This window comes from Diabrotica undecimpunctata, chromosome 11 (assembly GCF_040954645.1).
Source record: "Diabrotica undecimpunctata isolate CICGRU chromosome 11, icDiaUnde3, whole genome shotgun sequence".
NCBI classification, from domain to species: domain Eukaryota; kingdom Metazoa; phylum Arthropoda; class Insecta; order Coleoptera; family Chrysomelidae; genus Diabrotica; species Diabrotica undecimpunctata.
Window position 1 is genome coordinate 18,922,785 of NC_092813.1, and position 15,453 is coordinate 18,938,237.

At 37.8% G+C, this 15,453-nt stretch overlaps 1 protein-coding gene across 1 annotated transcript; it reads right to left on the bottom strand.

Moving 5' to 3' along the window:
* Window positions 1-10,453: 10,453 nt before the first annotated feature.
* Window positions 10,454-14,164, bottom strand: LOC140452732 (uncharacterized). Its single transcript, XM_072547059.1, has 2 exons — window positions 13,448-14,164; window positions 10,454-10,534 (listed from the first exon to the last, which is right to left on the bottom strand). Exons 1-2 carry the CDS (start codon window positions 14,162-14,164, stop codon window positions 10,454-10,456), a joined length of 798 nt encoding a protein of 265 aa, XP_072403160.1.
* Window positions 14,165-15,453: the final 1,289 nt, after the last annotated feature.

A 15,453-nucleotide genomic window follows, 5' to 3' on the forward strand; every position in this document is an offset into this window, starting at 1 on the left:
ACCTTCTAGACCAAATCAAAAATCGTAAACAGAAGCCAAATGAGTCTGTTACGATGTTTATCAATAACATTTTGGGTATGTGTAGTCGCCTTGAGACTCCTTTAACAGATTCTGCAAAAATTAGGATTATTCTGAAATGTCTATTGCCATTTTATCATCAACAATTAGCTTTAGTAGACATCAACAGTATAGCAGACATAACCGAGAAGTGTAAACGTTTGGAGGAAACTTTATCTTGGTCTTCTCAACCTCCAACCACTTCCAAACACTCTTCTGACACGTTCTGTCACCAAAATTCTTTTAGACACCGTTCTTGGCAACCTAAGGGCCCTGAGCGTAATATTTCAGTTGTAACTTCTGTAGTGTGCTGGAATTGTCGTGAGTCTGGTCATACTTTTTATGATTGCGGCATCCCTCGTACCCTTATTTTCTGCCACGGTTGTGGTAGGGAAAATACCCTCAAACGAAATTGTTTTAAGTGTTCGGGAAACGAACGATCGGAGGTCCGTCCCCTGAGCGTTTCTCCGTCCACACCCCCATCAGGGAATCAAACCGTTACATCAAGCGAAGTCACTGGTCCAACCACGTCAAGCCACCCAAACCCGTCTTCCAGTCGGAAAGGGAAAGGGGTTTTCCCCAAAAAACCAACACACACCACACCAAGTCATTCCAAGAAGTAACTTCTCAATATAATACATTTGATTTGCATAGATTATCTTCCCCAAATATCTCCCCAAATTTTAGTAATAAACATAATAGTAGCAGTGTAGTAGTTCCAGTATCTATACCAGAGTCTACCACAATTCAGGAGGATTCTTTTATTTCTGATTATTCTTGTTTGCCTATCGTATCCTCTGATTGTGTTAGTAGAGATAATAAGTTTAGTTTAGTACCATTTAAAATTTTTGACCAATCAGATAATGATTGTTTTGATTTGAATTCGTTTTTAGTGAGAAAACATAATGATAATAGACCTTATCTTCCTATTAAGATTTTAGGACAATCTTGCTTAGCTCTTTTAGATAGTGGCTCGAACATTTCTGTGATAGGTTCACATTCATTAGCTTTACTGAAAAATGCTGAGGTTTCCATTATGCCCATTTCTTCTCTGCAAGTGTCTACTGCAGATGATACAGTTCAGTCTATTACAGGCAAATTTGAAACCGAAATCACAGTAGCAGATTTATGTAAGCAAATTACATTCTATATCATTCCTTCAGTTCAGAATTCTATAATTTTAGGTATGGATTTCTTAAATGTTTTTAATAGCACACTAAATTGCTCAAATTTTTCCTTTTCTATTTCTCAATTTAATCTATCCTTACTTAGTGCTATTTAGGATTTCACTAGTTTATCTAGTTCCGAACAAAGGCAATTAGAGAATATGATCTCTAAATTTATAACTCTTTCGTCGAAAGACAAGTTAGGTCGTACATCCTTAATATCTCACACTATCGAGGTGGGAGATACCACACCTTTTCGACAATACCAGTATCCTATTCCTCAGGCTTGGCAAGTTGACTTGGAAAAGGAAATTGATTCCATGTTAGAGTTGAAGATCATTGAACCTTCCACGTCTTCTTACTGTAGTCCTTTGTGGTTAACCAAGAAAAAGGATGGATCTTTTAGGGTTTGCTTCGATGGTCGAAAGTTGAATAATATTACTACAAATCGGGATGCTTATCCTATTCCCCGAATAGACGTCATTCTAAGTAAACTCCAGAATGCTAGGTATATTTCTTCTATCGACCTATCTAAAGCTTTTTTACAAATTCCTTTAAGTGAGGAAAGTAAAAAGTATACAGCTTTTGCAGTTAGTGGGAAAGGATTATTTCAGTTTGACACTATGCCTTTTGGTCTTGTTTCAGCTCCTCAGACAATGTGTCGTCTGATGGACTTAGTCATTGGTCCTCAGTTAGAGCCCTATGTTTTTTATTATTTGGATGACATTTTGGTTGTCACTCCTGATTTTTCTCTTCATATGGAAATTTTGGACAAGTTGTTTTTACGTCTCAAAGAGGCTAATTTAACTATTAATTTAGATAAATGTCAGTTTTGTCGTCCTAGTCTTAAATTTTTAGGATATGTAGTCGATAATAAAGGTTTAAGGACTGATCCTGATAAAGTTACTGCTATCAAGGATTTTCCTATACCTAAGACTACTACCCAAGTCCGTAGGATATTAGGCATGTGTGGATATTATCGTCGATTTGTGCCGTCTTATTCTACTTTGTTGTCCCCACTTACAGATCTCCTTAAAAATAGGAAAAAAGGCCAAACTATTACATGGACTTCAGAAGCCGATGATGCTTTCCGGCGTATAAAAGAAGCTCTTACTAGTGCACCTGTCATGATATCTCCGAATTTTAAAGAGCATTTCTATCTCATGACAGATTGTTCCAACACTGCTTCAGGTGGTGTACTATTTCAAATGAAGGATGGTTCGGAACATCCAATAGCTTATACCAGCAAAAAGCTCAATAAAGCACAGAAAAATTATTCCACCACAGAGAGAGAACTTCTTGCAATTATCCATGGTCTTGATGCCTTTCGGTACTATCTTGAGGGTCGTAAGTTTACTATCATCACAGATCATAGTTCTCTATTATGGTTACATTCCATGAAAAATCCGTCACAACGTTTGTCCCGTTGGATTTGTAGGCTTTCTGTCTTTGATTATAATATTGTTCATCGCAAAGCCAATGGTGTTGTGGTTGCAGATGCGTTGTCACGTACATTCGATATCAATCTTTTAGATCTGTCCACTTTATCTCCAGATAATTGGTATCGAAAGATGATTCATAATGTCACCCAAGAACCTACTAGATATCCTGATTTCAAGGTAGAGAATAATATCCTGTATAAACATGTAATCAGTCCAGTTGAATCTTTATCGAATATGTCTGATTGGAAAATAGTAGTCCCAACAGCAAATAGGGATGAAGTCTTGAGAACTTTTCATGATGATGTGACATCAGGTCACTTTGGTTTTTATAAAACATTTAGTAAAATAGCTGAGTTATATTACTGGCCTGGTCTGCGCAACTCAGTTAAGAAATACATCTTTAGATGTAGAGTTTGTGCAACATGCAAGCCGAGTAACCTACCTCAAGCTGGATTAATGGGTTCGTTTAGGAACATTAATTTTCCTTGAAAAATGATCTCCTTAGACCTTATTGGACCGTATCCACGTAGTTATTCAGGTAATACGTATTGTTTGGTAGTTGTTGATTACTTCACCAAATTTCCTTTAGTTTGCCCTCTTCGTAAGGCTACAACTCCAGCTATTTTGAAGTTCTTAGAGGAGCAAGTGTTCTTACTATTTGGTATTCCCCAAATAGTATCATGTGATAATGGTCCACAATTTATTTCTAAAGCCTTTAAAGATCTTTTAAGTAAATATAAGGTCCAAAAGATATTCTACAATGCAGCTTATCATCCGCAAGCTAACCACACTGAACGTGTAAATCGTAGCATTGTTACTGCTCTTCGATCTTACACTTACACTGATCATAGAGCTTGGGATCAGTACATTCATTCAGTTGCTCAAGCCATTCGAACTTCTGTTCATGAAACCACTCAGTGCTCTCCAGCTTATGTTAATTTTGGTAGGCATGTTCCATTGTCAGGTGATTATTTCGGTTTAATTTCTGAAAATTCAACAACTCTTCCTCAAATTTCTGAGAAACTTCACCGTATGGAAGATCTCCAAAACTTACCTCCAATATTCGCTGACATTAGGAAGAAGTTGAAAGCTTCTTACCGTAGAAATCAGCATCAGTATAATTTGAGGAAACGAGATTTGCGATTTTTTGTGGGCGATCGAATTTTGAAACGGAATTTTGTAAAATCAAATAAAGGTGATGCCATTTCTGCTAGGTTTGGTCAGAAATATGTTCCCTGTACTGTCGTTAGGGTAATATCTCCTTTAGTATATGAATTAAAAGACAATTCGACAAACAGACGAATTGGTCAATTTCATATAAAGGATTTACTCCCTGATAATACAACAGATGAGGCAACATCTTCATCTTCAGAGGAAGATTAACTTAATGTCTATTAAGCTAACCTATTCCTTTGATTGTTATTGTTTTGGCTCGGTTTGGTTACGATTTGGTATTTTCTTAGATTTTTGTTATTAATCACCAGATTTGGTATACCTACAGCTTATACTTTGATTCGTATCTGTTTATAATGAGTTAAAATTATTAAGGCCATTAGAGTATTTACTTATTAGATGTTGCACTGGTATGGAACTAAATATTGTAATGCTACTATTCTGTGCTATATGTTTATGTGTTGTATAACCTATGTTCTCATTTTGCTTACTTGTTTTGCCAGGTTGGAAAGAATGTAATTTTTTTTATGGATTTGATACCGTTTATTGGTCATGATCAAGTTATATAGGAACATGTATCTGGATTTGCTATGTGGGATGGTTTTTTATCAGTCATTAGGAATTTATATAGATAATCAGTATGCATAATTTTAGTACACTCCTATATTATATAGACTATTCTGCTTGTGTATATGTGACTGAATATGTGGGTTCAAAGTTTTAGTTCAATTAGAGGCCTCAGTTGTTCAATGAAGTTCGGAATTTACCATTTTCATGACAAGTTATACAGTTATCTAGGCAGTAGAACGTCTTCCATAGATAGTAAATTATCGTTAATGTTAATTAGGATTTGAACATTTAGCTTTAATCCTTAATATTTTCAGACTTTGGTCTAATAACAGCATTGTTCCTTAGCTGATTTATTATTCTTACTTATATAGTTTATTCAAGTCATGGATTGCTCCCTTTACAGCTAGCATATTTAGATTACAGTTATGGATAGTATTTCATATTTTGGCAACAAATGACCATTTATAGTTATTTTCACTTCTTTCCATAGGCACTTATCTATATTTTGGTATATTGAACTAGGAATTATCCTGTTCTCTTTTATTAATATCAGAACGAATTATAAATCTGCAGTTTCTTCAGAAATTGGTCTACTCGTTCTTGATGTTCTGTTTTGTTATTATTTCTACCTTAACTCTTACTATTTTGCTATGGTTGCTAGAGTTACTGGCACATTAAACTCCTTTTAGTACTCTTATGTTAGATATTCTTATAAATTTGTTGTAGCTACCTGCTATAGTTATCGAGTATCAGCATAAGTTAATTTTGTTGTAAGAAGTTACCACAGCAGTTCACATGCTTTGGTACTCTACCTTTTTGAGTTCAAGTTGTTCAGCTTTGCATTTGCTAGGATGATTAAGTTTATAACACCTCCTAGTTTTTATTTTTGGTCTTTATTTTGGATCTCAAATGTACTGATGGCAGATCATCAGGATGGAATCGACTTTATGGCTGTCCTTTTGTTTAAGCCGTTAGTCCCACATTTTGATCCAATAATTTATTTGATGAATTTTAAGGTTAGGCACATATTACCGGATGTGGGTATATGTGGACCTACCATATTTGGTTTAGTTGGTTATCGTGTAAATTGGGTCATTATTTGCCTGATTGATTATCTTTGGATATGCTACTTTATAAATCTGTTGTCCACTGTATGGTCAATTTTGGATTTACCATCCAATTCGACACTTATATTGTTTTATATACGTTTGGCATTTTTATTGTTACTTATTATTGTGTATCGGTCCACCCATTTGCCTGATTGATTATTCCTTGGATATGCTCTTCTATAAATCTGTTATCCATTGATAATTTTGGAACCAGGGTCCGATTGCACATTATTTTGGATTATTTGCATTGAGTATTTGTAGTACTAGTCTATACTATGCTATGTTAAAGCTTTACTCTACTTTAATTTTAGTCTAGATAGTATGTGACTTTGTACTTAGTTACATGTGGGTATCTTTAGATGAAACCATATCTTTATTTCTACATCACTCATAATCTGTGGTTAATGATAATCGTGTGAATCGATGTAGATTGTTTTGGAGGTATTTTAGTGAGTTAATATAGTTTATAGCTGTATTTGGCAAACTGGTGCCATGACTATAATTTTTTATATATAAGTTTATTTTATTTTTTTTTCTCGATTCTTGATTACACCACAAATCGTTGAAGTATTGGTTAACCTACAGCTAAACAACCAGTCAAGTAAAAGAAAAAAAAATTTTTTTCACTTAAAATTTTGTTTCTCCAAGAGGGGAGTGTAACGAGTCCGTTACTTAAATAATCGTTTACCTTTTTTTGTGACTGGAATCTTTTAATTTAATTCTAAATTAAATTCATATTGAAATATTCTTAAAATAAATATTTAAATAACTCCCAGTAAATCTTATTTTCTAAGGTTGGCATTAAACTGCGCCCCCAGTGGCAAGATTCTGAAAGTACATTCATTCTAAGACGTGTAGGACCTTAACGCTTACTTGTCAACTGGATGTGATCGAAAGAGGATCGATTCGATCAGGATAGTTGCGGCTGGGAGTGTCACTTTTTCCCGAATTTAATTTAAGTTTATTTTATTGTGAAGAGCTGTTTATTTTAGAAGAAATCATTTGAGTTATTTTGTTGTTTTGTACGAGGATATTTTCAGTTGGATCACCCCAGCCGGTAAGATAAAATTACAAATAAATTATAAGGAAAAAATCCTTCATATCATCCGCCATTGTTAGTAAAATTCAGACCTATTTTAATTTCGTCTTTGATAGGTATTGCATATATTTTATACATGTCATATTTCACCTTATTTCATTAAGGAAAAGTTTTATACCTAAATAAATTATAAGTATTAGATTCAATATCTCAAACTTTTATTTCCTTTCAAGAGTGAAAGCACACAATTATTTATTTCAATTTCATACCGTTAAAACCGGCTAATATTTCTTTTTTTTTCCTATTCTATAATATATAAAGATCATGTTTTCCGTTAAAATTATCTATTTAATATATCCATACATTATAAAAACATTGTCACACCATTCGAAGGTCACTATTTACCGAAAACCATTAAGGTTTTTATTTCAATTTAAGGTCACTTGCTGACATTTTTTGTATCGCCTTTCAAGGTTGATAACCCTTGTGTTTTTCCTTACCTTTTGTATGTACAAAGAACATGAAGTAACACAATTGTTCCTTTTAGCCTACTCCCAGAATCCAGTTGCAAGTCAGGGGAAGAATTTTTTTAGTTTTGGGGTTATCCTTACTTAGGACAAGGGGAAGAAATTTCAAGTTTATTTATGAAAATTAAGAAGAATTTTTAGTTGGAATTATTTGTCCAATAGTACCTGATCCAGGGAATCCAGGTTTGGTACCTTTTACCACCTGAGTCTAGTTCTCCACCGGATCATCTTCGAGGGAAACCTACGGAAACCGGCAGGAAGAACTTACTTTTATTTTTGTTATCATTCAATTATTTTAAATAACTTTTGCTACGTCCTCTTCAAGGTTTTAACTTTTGGTTCCACTTTTAATTTAAAAATATCATTAATAATAAATATCTTCAATTTTTTTTTAAAAACATTAGTCATTGTAACTTAATTTAATTATTTATTGCCTACCAAGGGATGAGGTTATAACTCTCCCTTGAATTTCTCTTTGTTAGGTTATCGTGTGCACACATATCCGGAGAATTTTCACTTAAAAACACAATTCTTGAACGAAAACTAAACTATTAGTGAGTAGTATATTATTATATTTATTATTTATACATTATTATTGGATATAACTTTTGTCACGATTTGAAATTAAGGGGTATATCAGGGGCAAATTGTTTTATAATTATATTCAGGGATTTTACTGTAAATATAGCTATAGTTAACTGTACATAAGAGGTGGTGGTTTAGTATATAAGCATTTAATATAGTTTGTACCTAAGTTTGGTAATTATTAAAGTTGTGGTTAAAATTTAATATTTCAATTAGTACCTATCTTTCATATTTCAGCAATACATGATATCTCGGAAGAAAACATTTAACTTCCTGGCGCCCAAGCATTCATTAGAGCAACTTTTATGTTTCATCTGTTTATTTCTTGGTGGTTTTCTTGTCATTAGTTCTTATATCTTACGGTCTCTGTAGGGCATGCAAATTGGCCGAATCCTTCTTTGAGTGTCGAGTGGTCATTCTCCTGCATAGTCGCTAGCCAACACTTAATTCTGCTATATTTTAAAATTCATATCTACCCTTTATTTATTTCTTTTACATAATTTATTTCTATCTAACCCCTTTCATCTTCCGTTATTCCACATATTAGTTTGTTGGTGTATCAAGGTACATTTTAGAGTTACCCTTTTGCTACACTGGATAGAGTCACCCCAGACTCCTTAACCACATTTTTGTTACATTTCAATTTTTGTTACATAGTACTCAATCAGAGAAGATATTTTTTACAGATGATGTTTTTGGTTTGTTCATACTGTAAGAATGGTATACGTTCTTTGATTAATCATGTGACAGCGTCACCTTGCCTTTCATACATTATTTCGAGAGAGAAGCGATAGACTAAAGATGTTTGTTTCTCTGTTAGCCTCAGTGACTACTCTCCTTTCGTTCAACGTCTATTATGCTACAGTCCGATAAGTAGCAACGAAGATCCGATATAGTTCCGTTTTAATAATGTCTTTGTTTTTGTTTTTTGTGATAACATATTCGATATTTCCTCCTCTTTCCAACGAGTTTGTACGTCATGATCGGGCCAATAGAAACGGAGATATAATGTAATGCCGTTTTGGGAATGTCTTTGCGTTTGTTTTTTGTGTTAACGTATTCGCTACTCCCTCCTCTTTTATTTAACGTGTTACACATAGTAATCTGATTAATAACAACAGAGATACGATAATGTGCCGTTTTAGCACAGTCTTTGCATTTATTTTTTGTCTTAGCATATTCGTTACCACCTCCCATTTCCCTCGATACCTTGCGCGTTGTTGTACGTTGAGCCATTTAGACGTTACGAGCTTAGTGTATATTATTCATGGGAGAATACCAAGCCGGTTTCAGAAAACATAGATCGACCATAGATCATATCTTTACTCTAAGACAGCTGCTTGAAAAAGGATGGGAATTCAATAGAACTATCCATAATCTCTTCATAGATTTCCAGTACGGATAGGTAACAAACTCTAAAAATCTTTCGAAATAAGCAATGACCTGAAACAAGGAGATGCGCTGTAACCTCTCCTCTTTAATATTATCCTGGAGAAAGTAGTAAGAGCAACACACCTTAAAACATAATTACTGGCAGTAAATGGACCAAAATTACTACTAGCTTACGCAGATGACATTAACATTGTGGGAAACACTGTCACCAATGTGAAGGAGACTTTTAATAAATTGGAGGTAGAGGCAAAGAAAACTGGTTTTAGGGTAAACGAAGAGAAAACCAAATACATGTGCATCAACAGACAAAAGGGACGAGATAGAATAGGGCAAAATGTGACAATAGACCCATATAACTTTGAAAGAGTGGAGAGTTTTAAATATCTCGGAGTAACAATCACTGCAGGGTTTTGCTAACAAATGCACTATTTTTTTACATATTATTTAATATATTTCTGTATATAATTTCAATTCTTTAATTAATACTAATTTTATTCATATAATATATGCTTTATAAAAATACGGTTAATATTACACACAAACTTCTTCAGTCAGAAGATGTGTGTGTTTGGATTTTTGTATAAATAACTGTATTAACATTTTTTGGAAATTAGTATAAATCGAGATGCTTGTCTGCGTACATGTCTTATTGTTGCTCTCTGTATCTGTGTGTGCAGAGAATAGCACTCTGGAATATGCTAGTTCTTTTCTTAAACGTTTCGGATATCTAAATACATCGAGTAATGCTCTTTCTAGTATAGATATGGCCTTCGTTGAATTTCAAGAAAGATACAATCTTCCGGTGACCGGAACATTAAATAATGTTCTGTTGGAGACAATAACTATGCAATTCATTCGAAGTGGAATAAAACGATTTTACGCTGGTATTTCCCTCAAGCTATTAGTAATCCTGATTATATAAATCGTGTTGCAAAAGCTTTCGCTAGATGGGAGAAAATATCTAATTTAAAGTTGAAACGAGTAATAATACCTTCTTCAAAGCCTGATATTACTATAACTGTGGTGCCAAATAATCATAATTTTCGAGCAAGTTGTCAAGGAACCTCTAAATGTTCATTTAATTTCGATGGCCCCGGAAAATTATTGGCCCACGCATACTATCCCAGCGCAAACGGTGAATGTACCGAAATTCATCTTGATGCTAATGAACGGTGCTATGTAGGAAATGGCAGAGCTCCTGATGGTGAAGTCAATTTTTTGGCTGTCCTAATGCATTAAATTGGTCATTCCCTCGGACTGAAACATAGTACTAGTGATTCGTCTATTATGTATGCTTGGTGGCACCAAGATATGTCAAGTTTTGGTGATGATGATAAAAAGGCAATGAGCATGCTATATGGACCAAGAACACTTCCCATACCAACAACACAAGTTACGCGAACAATTTCGCAAACCAGGAGCAATGTACCGAAAACACCTGCACTAAACAACAGGGCCTATTTGCCGAAAACACCTGCAATAAAAAACATATGTCTAATTCAGTATCCCGATTTCATTTTTCTAGCTACATCTCCACAATTTCCAAATTATCGAATGTACGTTGGATCTGGCCCGTATATATGGAAGTTTGATTTAAATGAGATGCGCCTTCCAAAATATCCTGAATTAATTACCGATTATCTACCCAAAGAGTTAAGGTCTACGCACGTTTCACATGTTTTTCAGAATTCCGAGGGACACTTAGTAACTATAAGCAATAATCAGAATTACGCTGCATCTTTTCCCAATTTAAAAATTCAAAACCGTTTTATGTTTCCTCCTATACCTGCGAGAACCAAAATAAATGCCTTGTTTCAAACAGCGGTCAAACGTATTTATTATACAATGATAATTCTTATACTGAATTTAACGAAGCTGGAGATGTCTTAAACCGTGGACCAATAAATTATCTCTTCCCAGGACTACCAGATAAAATAACATCAGCATTCCGCTACACGGATGGGTTTATTTACTTTTTCCAGAACAATACCTATTATAAGTATAGCGAATATACACGTAAAGTTTTAACAGCAAGAACGTTTAGCTGGGAACTTTTTGGAATACACTGCCCCGAAGACGGCCTATTAAAACAATTAAAAACTTTGTTAAACAAAATTGTAACTACATATGAATAAAGGTTGATGTGTTCCTTCTTAATGGTTGTTTTATTTAAATTCCATTACTCTATGTATGTCAAGCGACGTCTTGCTTTGACTGAAACATAACTGTCACGTCCTGCGTCGATTGTCACGTCATTTCACGCGACATTTCACGTTCTGCGTTGAATGTCACGTTCTACGTCGGATGTCACGTGACATTTCACGTTCTGCGTCGACTGTCACGTTCTCTTAGGCACTGTACGGAAAAGAAGAAGAAGAAGAATGTTCATACTGAACGTTGACATGGCTTCTCTGTCACCAACGCTTTCATTTGACACCTCATACGTCAAAATCAGGCCAATAGGAACGAAGATACGTTCTAGCGCCCATTTGGCAATGCTGCCATCTTTGTTTTTGTGTCAAAGTATTCCACGTCTCCTCCCCGTTCCAACGAGCCCTCGTACGTCACGATCGGACCAATAGAAACAAAGATATGACGTAATGACCTTTTGGAATGCTCCGATGCGCACGGCACATACTGCGTTCAACCCCATTTTTCATCCCCCTTCCAACGAGCCCTCGTACGTCATCCTACGTTAAGCCGTTTGGAACTTACAACCGGGGGTTGCGATTTTAGGGGTTGCGATTTAGGGGGTGCGCTCAGACACAGGTAGTCTATCTACTGACATTTCCCTTTCCTGTCTTTTCTCGGCCACAGTACGGTTTGGACCTCTTCTCTCATAAAGCTCTTTTCTTTCCACCGCCAAAACATGCAACAGAACACATCCAGTGATGGTCCATAAGGCTGCCGCAGACACAGTCCTGTAGGCGCATGCCACTCGCAACAGACTTGTTCTGTCTACTCGTGTCATGAGACTCCTATAGGCAGTTATCTCTACCGCCTCGCTCCAGACTGGTGCCGCGTAGAGGACGATCGACTGTACAACACCGTGTAAGACCCTCCTCCTTTCGGATTTGGGTCCTCCAATGTTCGGAATCACCCTCCCCAACGCAGCCGTACTATTCGCAGCCTTCCGGACCACCTCCCACACGTGCTCTCCCCATTTTCCATTCTGGTGCAATGTCACTCCTAGATACTTTACTTGTTTCTTAGGTGTTAGACATGCTCCCGCACATTTTAATTCAATATTTTGCCTGTTCCTTGTCCCCTTCAGAATGATGGCTTCGGTTTTCTCTGTCGCAAGTTTCAGTCCGTGCTGCGTCATCCATTTCTTTACGACGCCGCCAGCGTTTCGAACCCGGTATTTGAGATCTGGCTCATCCCGGGCCACTACCAGTACAGCGAGGTCATCCGCGAATGCGAAGGGGGTTGTACCCTCTCCGTATTCACAGTGCATAACCCCGTCATATGCCAGATTCCATAGCGTCGGGCCCAAGACAGATCCCTGGGGTACCCCGGCCGTCACGTCCACGATCGTGCCCTTTTCCACCATAATCCTTCTCTCGGACAGATACTCCGCCACCACATTCATCAGGTAACCAGGACATTCTCTCTCCTCCATTGCCTTCATTACCTCGTTATACTGCAACGTATTGAATGCATTCTTAACATCAAACAACAGCAAACCAGCCCAGCGATGTTCATCCCCTCTGTTGCGCAATGCTTCGAGTACACTCATGATTGCATCAATCGTGCTTTTCCCTTTACAAAAACCAAATTGCCTCCTTGATAAACCACCTGATACCTAGATCTGATCTAGTCCTGGGGACCTACGAGTCTTCAGTGAACCCAATGCCTCGATAAGTTCATCCATGGTAAAGGGTACAGTTCGCGCAGCTCCTTCATCCCTCCATACACCATGACATCTGCCGTCCGGAAAGAGCTCTCTTGTTACCTCAAGCTTCTTATCCATAGGCATTTCGTAAGGAGAATACGCATGGAACTTCTTCATGACGATCTTGTATCCCTGGCCCCAGATGTCCTCATCCAGCTGTTCACACAACTCTTTCCAGTGCCTTCTTTTTTCTGTACGGATTTTCCTGTACAGTTCCCTCTTCCTTGTGCGGTACTCTTCCTCGATCTCCTCGATGATCTCAGGGTTGATTCCTGCTCTACCTCTTGCTCTTGTTAACCTTCTTCTCATTGCTATACACACATTTCTTAGTGCCTCGATGTCCGCATTCCACCAATATGGCAACCTGTTGACATCTTGGCGACCAATCTTGCTTCCCTCCATCGCTTCTTTAATGACTCTCTCCAGCCTTTCCACTGTCGGTGATTGACCCTGCATTATGCTCACTCTCCATTTAATTAGCTCCTCGTATACTTTCCAGTCATTCCCATCGCCGCATCTGTCCACCGACGTCCCGGATGCACGGACCGTGTTAGTGGTCCCCTTTCCAGTTATCGAGAACTCAATGTAATGATGTTCAGTTCCAGTGTAGTCTGGCAAAATCTTCCAACCTATTGCTTTCGTCGCTATTTCTTGTGTCGCCATGGTCACGTCGATGTACATACCTGTACCTCTCCTAACAAACGTAGGTTCCAGACCTGTGTTCAGAACCACTAGGTCTAGAGCACCCACCCAGTCAGTTAGTATCCTGCCGCGAGCATCGGTGATGGGAGATCCCCACTCCGCTGCTTTTGCGTTAAAATCTCCCAGCACTACGTATTCTCCTCCTGTGTTTCCCACTTCCTGCATGATCTCGTCTATCTTCATCTCGTACTCGCCCACCGTCACGTTCGGAGAAATATAACAGCAGACCAGTCGCACCCCCTCCATCCGAACAATCACATATCCTTCTTTCGGCTTAATTTCATACACTCGCAGTTTCCTATTGTAGATTCGTACAGCAGCTCTCTCGGCCGTATCTACAAACCATCCTCTTCTTTTCACCGCTGTTGGATTTGGTTCCGCCGTCACCAGCACATCGATGTTCTTTTCTACTGCGGCAGTCTCAGCAAGATCATGTGCTAGTCTTGCCGTTCCCACATTAGTTTGGAGCACTTTCAGCTCTCGAGTCATGTTTTCTTTGTTTGCCATTTCTAAAACTTGGATTTCTTTCGCGCTCTCTTTTACACTCTCGTACTCTTGGGACTAGTCCTCAGTTATTCCTATTTTCAACCAGCCGGTTTAACTTTGGGCATATTCTTGCATTTGCCACATGCCCATTCACGTCGCAGTTGAGGCATCTGGTTGTTTCTTCCTTGCATTCCAGCGCTATGTGACCCTCTTTGCCACATCGGAAGCAACATCCTCTTCTGTTCTGCCCCTTGCAGTGCCATTGTTTGTGTCCAAAGGCAAGGCATCTCAAGCATCTCGGTATTTCTACCCTTGATTTTATTACTCGGCAGGATGTGTAGTCTACTTTTATTCTTTTCATTTGCAAGATCTTTTCGGCAGCATCTTCATCCACATCGATCACGGCACTCATCAGCCCTTTTACTGGGCCTCGTGTCTCGGTCCAAATTTTTATAATGTCACAGACCCGCTCTTTGCCAGCTGCTTCCTCTGTGGCCTTTTGGATCTCTTCCTTCGTTGTATTGGGTGGGATTTCCTGTACTAAGATTCTTCTCTTTACGATGCCTCCTTTTGCCACTGCTCTCGACACGCATGTATTATCAGAGAGAAGTTTCTTCACTTCCTCCGCCTTTTCCCGTCCTCCGACCAACTCCAGTGATATTCCTTGGTCTCTAGTCTGTCTGATCCTTTTAATGTCAATGTCCTTTCTTCCTGTCAGCTTGTTTTTTACCTCTGTCATTAGATCCACAAAGGATTTTTCTTTGGTTTTATTGATGATTACGACTCCATTTTGTTCTTTGGACTTGGTGTTGATATTGGTCCACCTTCTTGTTGTTTTTTTACCTAGGAGCGTGATCGTTACATCTTTTCCTCTTACAGCCCATTCCATAATTTTTTTCGATGTCTCAACTCCCAGTGCTGCCGGTGTGTGGATTCCCAAGTTTTCTCTTCCCAGCTCCTCCATCTTCTGTACCAGTTTCCTGCATGTTTTCAGGAACTTCACCGGCACAGGTTCTTCCTTTTTGTTTGGGAGAAGTTTAAAGCCATACTTCTCCTTGTGGAGTCACGTTCCATCTTTATGAACAGACATCGTGACTTTCATAGTTCCCAGGTCGCCCTCCTCATCCACCTCCGCTGGAGCACCTGGTAGCTGCGGAAACATAGCTTTGGCCTTTTCCATGGCTTTGTTGTCCTCGTCATTGTTGGTGACAAAGACTGCCACGTCTCCTGTTAATTCTGAGATGTCACCTTCTTTCACTATAGTCCTAGTGAAGACCTCCTCTAGCCAGTCTTCATTTAGAAATTCTATT

What these genes read in the sequence shown, in the direction of transcription:
- LOC140452732 (XM_072547059.1), bottom strand. Translation starts at nt 14,164, where the DNA reads ATGGCAAACAAAGAAAACATGACTCGAGAGCTGAAAGTGCTCCAAACT. An exon ending in GCGATGGGAATGACTGGAAA is followed by an intron (nt 10,535 to 13,447) that starts GTATACGAGGAG and finishes TTTTTATTGCAG; the next exon opens with GTGTTTTCGGCAAATAGGCC.